The sequence below is a fragment of the Miscanthus floridulus genome, chromosome 18, assembly GCF_019320115.1.
Source record: "Miscanthus floridulus cultivar M001 chromosome 18, ASM1932011v1, whole genome shotgun sequence".
Classification (NCBI taxonomy): Eukaryota; Viridiplantae; Streptophyta; class Magnoliopsida; order Poales; family Poaceae; genus Miscanthus; species Miscanthus floridulus.
The window spans coordinates 90,204,768-90,214,955 of NC_089597.1; the positions used below are offsets into that span (position 1 = coordinate 90,204,768).

The 10,188-nt window shown below is 43.7% G+C and overlaps 1 protein-coding gene across 1 annotated transcript; it reads right to left on the bottom strand.

The window, feature by feature from the left end:
* Positions 1–4,227: 4,227 nt before the first annotated feature.
* On the bottom strand, positions 4,228–6,847 carry LOC136519976 (ESCRT-related protein CHMP1). Its single transcript, XM_066513379.1, has 2 exons — positions 5,938–6,847; positions 4,228–4,455 (listed from the first exon to the last, which is right to left on the bottom strand). The coding sequence occupies exon 1, from the start codon at positions 6,580–6,582 to the stop codon at positions 5,968–5,970; it is 615 nt and encodes a 204-aa protein (XP_066369476.1). The 5' UTR covers positions 6,583–6,847; the 3' UTR covers positions 4,228–4,455; positions 5,938–5,967.
* Between the last annotated feature and the right edge of the window lie 3,341 nt (positions 6,848–10,188).

Sequence of the window (10,188 nt, forward strand, 5' to 3'; positions counted from 1 at the left end):
TCGGTTTCACGAGTCGGCGGTGATATTTGGCGGGTGATGACGAGCTTCATCACTGTCAGCTCAGAAACCGGCAGTGAAAACCAAATTAAAAAAACAAAAGGGTCCAACGATCGCTGCAGCCCGCACCTCACTCGCATATGGATCTAGGCCATCATCGTCACGCTCATTGGAATGCTACCGCCCTTGACTGGATCTAGACCTTCACCATTGTTCCCACTGCATCGTAGACACACCTCATCACTGCTACACAAAACACTTGTGTCACCCCAGGAGGGTATAGCCCTAGCTAGTTTAATTTTGGTAATTGAGTATTAACTAACGTCGACTAATGCTTTAATTGGAGATGCTTAAGGTAGAGTCCACAAGATGTTGTCGAGCAAGGCAAGGAGCATGATAGAGAGAGTTACAATGTTGTCCGACACGCGCATTTCAGAACGTTAGAACTCACTAGAGCCCTCCGGTGTGTGCACTACTTGGAGAGAGTTACAATGTTGTGGTGCTAAAAAAGATAAATAGACGCTTGTATAAATGGATAATATTTTTTTAATTTTTTAGGAGAATATATTATTTTAATTTAAAAGCAAGGAAGGAGCATGTGGACTGTGGATCAAATCAAAAGAGACCATATGGGACAGTCCAAAATTTGAGTGTTGTCAAGAAGGAAAACTAACTAGACGTGGTATAAACGAAGTCTCAACAGACCAACATATTTTGATAGATATTTTTATGTAGGCATTTTGCATAGGCTCATATAAGGATAAGTTTAGGGTCTATCTACGAAATAAGTGAAAGTTACCAAGACTCCACTTCTCCCAGTAGAAAATAGGGGGGCCCAACTCTAGTTCAGATACTACACATTTTCGCTTAACTATGATTTGATTTGGTAAACACGGTTACACGGAGAGAGGTTCAGCCAAGATGAACTACAGGAGGCTGCGTTAACATTTTCCGAGAAAACACACACTTCACTGTGACACGTGGGTCGGAACTGTGCTCATTTTCGAATTTGGGCTGGGAGCTGACGTGACTTGACAGCCCACAAGTGGTGCGCAGTCGAAGCATTCCCCACAGCAGCAGCTCAACCAACCACACTCCCGCCCATTTCGCATCCTTTAGTCCCACCTCGCAAAACCAATGAAATGTAACGCAGCTTAAAGGTTCTGTTCTCACTTCGCGTGTCGCCGAGCTCAGCAGCGAGAGCTTGTAACCCGAGCGGGGGCTACGAGGGTGATGTGGACGTTGCCGTATGGCTGTGGGCCTGGGCTGAGAGGGCTCTTGCTGGCCCGCCCGTTCCAAGTTGGTAGTGGACCAGCTGGGGCCTGTGCGAAAGCTGGGCCTCACGATCCTTAGAGTGGCAGGCACAGCGTTAGGCTGGCTTCACAGAGCAGCGACAACTGCCCGCTTCGAACGGGTGGGAGGATAACGGGCCGCCGCACTCTCGGCCCGTGTCAGGCTTCCCAGCCTACTCCAACGGACCATCACCTTTTTTATTTTTTAACATTTTTTATTTATTGAAAAACAAATCCCATCAATTCTTAACGGACCTTCTTCTGCCTGTCGTCAACCTCTTCATGTCCCCCATGGGGCTAAATATTTCATCATGTCGCAAAGTAATACAAGTACCCTTTTATTCAATAATATTCTGGAGGCTCCTTTGGATCAAAGGATTTTCATAGGAAAAATGTATGGATTTTGTTCCCATAGGAATTCTCACTGTAACCTCCTTTGGTTGGTAGGATTGAGCTGCAGGAAATTTGGAGGAAAGAATCCTTTGTCATGGATTTCCCAGGAGAAACGTAGGAAACTAACGTCCAGTTGGGGCTCTTTTTTTTGCGTAGGACCGAGGCAGTGCACATAGATTACGTGGAGAAGAATAGCTGAAGCAGCTGGTACTCTGCACGGCAATGATGCATGTGAGAGAGAGAAAGCTAGCCTGCCTACTCTCCACGGAAACGTACGAGCACCTGGTACTCTCGATGCACGCACGGAAATGGTGGACGGAAACAACCAGAGTTGATTAAACTAAACATGAGGGGATTAGATATTTCCTAAGTTTTCATTCCTATGAATTTCCTATGCCCATCCAAACAACAAACTCTCTTAGGCCTCCTTTGGATTGGAGGATTTTTCATAGGAAAGACGGAGGATTTCATTTCCTATAGGATTGAGAACTGTTTATGCCTTTGGATGGAGGATTGGACCATAGGAAAACTGAAGGAAAATTTCCTATCCTAGGGCCTGTTTGGAACGGAGGGATGCAAAACACAGGAACGAGAGAAAACATAGAAATGAGAAAGGAATAGAGGTGTAAAACAGAGGATTGGAAAACACAGGAATTTTGTAGAAATGAGTGTTTAGAACACAGAAATACTAATAGCATGAAAGTTTATTGGTTTGTGCTAAACACAGTTGTTTAGATTAAATAGGAGCTAATTACTCCTTTACAAAGCGACATATAGCAGTTAAAAAAATTGAGAAGTGTCTTGGACCAGCCCACATGGTTGTGCATGCAGGTAGGGACTAGGAAGTAACACATACTGTGCATGCATGCAGGAGAGAGTATGCAGATTAGTGCGTGTGAGAGTGCATGAGTCGCAGGAAATATTTCCATGAGGTCAGACCTCATGTTTTCTTTCCTCCAAAACTGCAGGTTTCATTGCCTTTCATCTGGAACGGTTTGGGTCTCTTCCTTTATTCCAAACACTGCTACAGTGAAAACTCCTATAGGAACTTGATTCCTTTGATCTTCCTATGTTTTTCCTATGAACCAAACAGGACCCTACTCATTTCAAAGGAAGATCGTAGGAAAAGAAACATCTACCTGAGGGCCTGTTTGGAACGTAGGATTTTTTCCCGTTCCTGCGTTTTTCCTGTGAAATTGAACTAATTCCTGTGAAATTCTTGTGTGATTCCTATGAAATTCTTGCGTTCCAAACAGGCCCTGAACCTCATTTTTCTCACCCCTTCGCGTAGGATCGATGCAAATGTGCCAGTTGACGCTGATGCAAAGCTCTAAAAAGTGGCATGCAAGTGGAGCATTTGAAGATCAATATTGTATGACTACAATAATTTATCAATCTTTCCAATTCCTTTCCTGTGCTCCATCCAAACGGTTTACACCTTAGTTTTTCTATGTTTGTCAATCCTCTGTTTTGTGTATGCATTCCTATGAAAATCCTATGTTTCTCCTATTCCTGTGTTTGATCTTTCGTGCGTTCCAAAGGGGCCCTTAGTTTCCTATGGTTTTCAATCCTTTGTTTTCCAACACCTATCATATTTCTTTGTTTTTCCTATCCTGTGTTTTTTCCATCCCGTCTTCCAAAGGAGCCGCAAATGGTTTTGCACATGCATTCCTATGTGTCCCCAATCCTCTGTTTTGCAAATAGATTCCTACAAAAATAATATGTTTTTCCTATTCCTTTATTTGTCCAAAGGGGGCCTCAGTATATAATTTTACCAAAAGTTTCTTCCAGATGACTGCCATGGTTAACTTTTCCATGTTTCCCATGCTATTAGATTTTTGTCAAGTATATCAGCAGTTTTCATGTTGCATACAAAGTTGGGCGAAATTTATTCAAGTACTAAAAAAATAATCGTACAGTGCCCGTGTGCTCAAAGCGTAAATTCTGTGTGCTGTGCCTGCACCGCTGCAATTTGGGTACACCAGTTGATTTGCTGAACCAATTTGGGTACAACAGTTGATTTGCAGAACTCGAACACTATCATACATTCTGTAATTTGCAGAAACTTGATTTCATCATTGTTAATCCAGTTTGTTGTGTCTGCAAAGGTTTTGTAATAAGAAATAAAAGTTTCCGGAAAGAATAAGAACACAGCTTTGGTAAAATTCACACTATTGGATACCCTTTTCGTCTTTATAAGTGACTCAGCACTATTCACTCGGCTAGGTCCCTTTCTGACCGCTGGACATTAGATTGGAAAGAGCTTGAGGGATGGTACGAGGGGAATCGTTGGATTTTCCAGCGAGCTGCTTTCGCTGTGGTCATGATGAACCTTGCCAGTGGGAAAAGGGGTAAAAATTTCCTTCTGGTTAACAAGGTATATTCTTTATGTTAAAGATTTTTTCCAATCCTAATTTCCTAAACTCAGTGCAAAGCAAACACAGACTGAATTTGTTGATGACAATTCGATCATCTTATGGCAACAGAATCAACGGTAGGGCAAACTGATGCCAAGCATCAGCTTCAACATTGTTCATACGAGATGTGGGGCAGCCCAGACAGCAACAGAGAATCACATATGTTCGCAATCGCGCAAATTATGGATTTTATAGTACAATATGACAGCAAAGTTTCCGTCAAGTCCACAGACCCCACATGGCAATGCCAACACATGCCTTCAAGCATAACAGTATTTACGAATCTACCAAACATGAGTAGCAGTCCACAGGACAATGGGTAATTGTGGCTCAACAGCATAAAGCATGAATCGCATCTGCAAAAGAGCAGACGCCCACATTAGCATACAGAAGTTTCGTTCCATAAGTCAAAAGCATTTCTAAGCATATAGAAGCTGAATCAAGAAATCAGAGGAAGAGGTTATCCAAGCCTCAATAGTTTACCAGACAGAAGTTGGATGACATTTGCAGAGGATTTATGACTTGCCATAAACAGAAAAGGTTAACAGAATTAGCTCAAAAGTATGAATTTGAGCCAATACTGGTCATATGCAAGACAAAACCACTAGCAGTGCACAAAATGCAATGTGTGCTTGAGAAATATTCTTGTACACCTGAGTATGCAATATAACTAGCAATGCATAAACATTGGGGGCACCTCTGTCAAATAGGAAAGCAGAAGTTTTAGTGTCAATCAAATAGAAAAATTTCTCTAACAGAGTCACACTACTTTATCACACACTGCAACAGGCTCTGCTTATTCTGTGAACATGCTATAAATTGATTAATAATATTATGGTACTGGTATAGAGCCAATTTTGTACCAACCTTAACTTTGTGATGCAAACAATAACCTTTTACAGCAAAGAGAAACCACTATCTTTAACACATTTTCTTTGATTCAACACAGTGAGACTAGTCACATGACAGTTCGCTATTTAATTTTACTACAACTCTACCGAGCTTCATCTCATACTTGTTCATGCCTATATGGTTCAACAAAGTCAGAACCATGTAACAGCACCATCAACAGTAGTGCTGCAAGTTCAAGAAGCTTTATGCATTTACACTATTGTTCCCACAATATTTTCCAAAGAGACACTTAGGCTTTAGCTGGCAGTTGGCACTAGCAACTAACAGAATAGTAAGATGAATGTGGAAGAACACAATAGGCGTTCATGTGGTCAGCTCACTAAGACAAACAGAGCTTGGATATTACCAGGCACAATCACATATGTGCATGGTCCTCACAGTCATAACTCACAAATATATTAATATGACAAGTGCTTTTAATAACATAGCCTTAACACATGAATGCCACTTTTTCGAGATGCTACCTAGAGAAATTTCCATCTATGGCATTATCAGGTTCGGTTATAATACTGCAAGTTTGTAAATCACCACTTAACCTCCATGAGAGTGGTTTTAGAGAGTGCTATACAGATTTAGGAATGTACAGACAATAATCTCATTAACATTAACTCTAGCAGTTATATGGTTATTTATAAATGCAAGATATAAGAAAAGAACTCACTATATATTTTGTTCTCTTTAGTTGTGAAAGATTGAAGAGAAGGTACACCATTATTTGCTAAAGCCATCTGCCCTAGAGTACAACTCAAACTCTGAAAAGCTTGGTTCGACACAGTAGATATACATAAAAAAACCACCTTCACTTGCAATTCGGCACAATGCTATCAAGCAACACAATCATGGTAGCAGTTCTTCAACAGTATTCAAAGGCTACTGCAGCAGAGTATAAGTTAAGTGCGCGGGGCCTAGGATGAATCTATCATCACCTGAAAAGGCTAAAAGCCTGAAAGGTCCTCTCAGCCGCGGGCCTTAAGCTCAGCGAGGCGGCGAGAGAGGTCATCCTCATCGACCTTCTCCTTATCCTTTGCGGCAGGGATGGCGTGCGCGGCGGCCTGTGGCAGACCGACGGAGACCTCGAGCCCGTAGTCGTCGGCGACCTGCTGCATGAGGCTGTTGACCTCGGTCTCGGGCGTGGAGAGGGAGGTGGAGCCGGCCATGGCGCCCTCCATGAACTCGGCCTGGACCTCCATGTTGACGAACTGGCGCTCGAAGTTGTCCATGGTCTCGGACATCTTCTGGAGGTTCCCGGTGGCGAGCGCGGAGTCGAGCGACTTGACGATGGACTGCATGGACTTGCCGATGACCTGCATCTTGGCCTGCGTGTCGAGGCGGGCGACGACGGCGTCGAGGCGGGAGGCGAGGCGGAGGTAGTTCATGTGCTCGGTGCGCTTGCGGATGGCGTTCTCGGCGTAGATGCGGGCGCCGTCCATGTTGCCCTTCTCGATCGCCTTCTTGACCTTGAGCTTCTGCTCCTTCTCCTCCTTCTCGCACTTGCGCGCCTGCCGCTGCAGCGACTTGGAGGTGAACTTGAGGTCGAAGATCTGGTTCATCAGCTTCTCCGGGTTCCCCATGGTCGTCGCCGGCGAGCTGGGGGCGCTAGGGCTGGGATGGATCTGGGATTCGCCTAAGGTTTGAGTGAGATTAGGAGGAGATCGGGGAGGGCGATTTGTGAAGGCTCGTGGAGGCGAGGAGGGGAACGAATGGGGATTTTTTTGACGACGAGGCGATCGGGTTGGGGGATCGATTCGATTTTGATATGGGCGAAGACGACCACGCGGTTTAGGGGCAACACGGTTAAGCAACGATGCCGTTCGGGGAGGACGCCCGTGCGGTGGCTGCGTGTGGCGGGCTGGCGGCCGTGTCCTGGCCGTAGCTGGTGTGCTACGGCGCGTGGTATAAGCATTTTAGATAGAATCACTTCATATGATTGTTTGGTCAGCTCGTTAGATTTGTAACTGAATTTAAATTAGGAGAAATCAGGCATTAGGGGCGTTCTGAAGGCAGCCAGGCCGGCAGGCCAGGCCCAGACCAGTCACGGCCTGGCTGACCTGGTGCAAGGCCCTTTTTTTTTTTTGGTCTGTATTAAATTGATCAGACCGAGAGAAGATTGTGTTTGATTCCATGCCTGGGAGCCAGACCCAAGGCCAACTACCATTCCCAGATCTTGTTTGATCCCCGGCTAAGGCAGCAACTATGGAGAGCAGCCAACAGAAATCAATGTGACTATCCTCTACTTCAACATAGCAAAGGTATCATTGTAATGTGCATGATCATTTCATCCCTTACTAGTATGCGGTTAGTGCATAGAGTACATGCTTCATAGGATCATGCATAACAAATAAAATGTTTAAATTCATAGCCCACCACTATTGCTTGAATGATAAATTGATCTAGTGGTTAGTATATGAATTTGTTTATGAGCTAGTAAAACTAATTACTTGACTTAATTTGGATTGCTAACAAGTGACAAGTATAACATTGGCAAGATAACCCTTGCAAGAGGTGTGAAGAAGCTTGTCATTGGTTCAAATCGGACTTGAAAGCTTAAGCAAATCAAGGTCAAGAAGGCGATTAACACCTTCTTCCACCAACCAGCCAACCTTACCATTACCATCACCATCAGAAGGAATGATTGGAGCAATGATAACATTACCATTACCATCACCAACCAGCCAGCCTCACATAGATAACAAGTGAGGTGATTAACACCTTCTTCCACCAACCAGCCTTACCATTATCATCAGAAGGAGGAATGATTGGAGCAAAAGCATCATGAGGGATAGGATCATAGGGGAGGGGAGGTGCTGCTCCATGAGATGGATGGACATCTCTTATGGCTGCCTGATAATCTCTAACAGCCTGCTCATAGTTGTTATACTTCTTGTATATAGCACCTCTCACCCCAAGAACATGCCTACTGCACTCCTGCCAACTCTGGTAAATCCCAGGATGCTTCCCATTGAAAACAACATAGTACCCAGCCATTTCTGTGAAATCAAACAACGGTTTAGCCTCAGTCAAATGTAATCCATGAAACTAACCATGAGTGTGGAACTTGAACATCTACGGTTTACGATGAAATAAATCGTTGATCTTAAGTCCCTCACTGATGACCAGCATCATCAGTTTAAAATCAACAACAACTATGACATCACATGCAAAGTATGAAATGAGTGGCCTCAGCTTTCAAATGAGCTGGTGTTCATCAAGTTGTAATCATTGGTGGCTGTCTTTGACAAATAGAAAACCAGTACAACAGCAAGATAGAAACTGTAGTTCATGGCTGCCATGGAATCCATGTGCACATCCATACACTGCCATCAGCACAAGAAAGAAAGGGATGTTGCTAGGGCATGGATGTGTCACATGGATTTGATGACATACATGACAAATCAGAATAATCAAGTAAACATGGCAGCTAGTAAATAAGTGCAAATCCAAGGTCATGACTACCATCGAACCCTATTGTGCACATCCTTTCACTATTGTTGACAAGTGAATGGATGGGCACACATAGGGTTCCATGGCAATGATGAAAAACATGAAGAACCAATTTAAACAAGACAGTCACCTCATGAATATGTTGTTTGCATCATAGGCCTTATAGATTTTCCACAGTTACCACCAGTCAAAAGGAACAAAAGCAACAGGTCATAAGTAACAAACATGAATCCAACAGATGTAAAAGAAACCAATAGATGTAGAAGAAACCATGAACAGTACCAAATAGAACAGCCAACAGAGACCACTAATAGTGCATTACAGATAGCAGTATAGCCTCACAGATGTAGGCTCAAATAAGGTCCATCTTTTCCAAAGTTACCTATAGTTAGCCACCCTCCAACTACACTAACCCAAAAGGACAGGTGTGAATCAGCCAACTAAGCTGCACAAAAGTTATACCTAGGTGTGTACAAAAGGTAAGAGAGTGGGTGAGGGACTAAGGGAGGTGGAAGAACTATACATCTCAACAGTCAACCCTCAACCTTAGCAGCTGCACTATCATCCTGGTTGACCCCAAGAGCCTCACTAGAACCAAGTGCATACCTACCAGTGGCCATAGAATGCCCAAATATGGCCTCCATGTCAGAGTAGAACCTTATAGGACAGTTAAGGAACTCTACATCCTTAGGGTGGTCCTGCAGTAGGGCATACAGTTACGATGAGGTAAGATAAGTAAGATAGGTAAGACATAGTGGCATGGTTAGCAACTCAAGTGTTCTACCTTACAATGGCCTAGATAGTGCTCCCCATCAAGCATGATTGCATTGACATCACTGTCCCAAATGGGACCACTAAGATCTTTCAGCTTACAGATCCTAGCCTACTTTTGCCTCCACTTCCTCAGGTGGTTGTACACCTGAGTTGGGCTCACTTGCATCCCCACTGTAGTCCTTAAGACACTTGGCTACAAGGTTAACATCCTTGTTAGGCCTAGTGCCATCACTTAGCAACTGGGCCATCCTCCTAAGCACAAACCTAGAGGTGTTGTTATTCCACCTCATGGGCCCACCAAATGGTGCTGCAGCAGCAGGAGCTGCTTTCGCCCCAACAACCTAAGCCATGACCTCAGCAGCAGCCACAAACCCACCCTCAACGGGTAGCACATCAACAGGAGCTGAAGCCATCCTATTTAGTTAACCAATGAAACATTAACATAGTATGGATGTCTCTTAAGGTTCACAATTTTGACAACAAATCCATAACCAGCAATAGAGTATCCATAAAGCCATAACAGTAAGAACAGTATACAGTATTGAAGCTCGTTGGTCTCAGCCTTGTCCAATAATTATTACAATAGAAGTACACAAACCACATGTTCCATATCAGGGTCAACAAACTAAGTTATACAAGAACAAACATGCATGAATTAGGTCCTAGAGGTACCCCCACCCTCCCACATTGTAGTACAGATGGCATCCCTCCTAGTGGACATGACATTAGAGTCTTGAGACAGCAGCTCATGGACAGACAAAAAATCAGGCTGGTGAAAGATCCTTGTGTGGTTTTGGTAATTAAGTGACAATCCTAGGTGGACTAATTATATTTATGTGAGATACACAGGTGATTAGTCCACAAGTACATGTGTGTGAGCAACATATGCCGTGAAGGTGAAAATGGTTTGGAGATGTTGCAAAGCTCACACATGTGATGATGAAGGAGCTTATTGCACATGA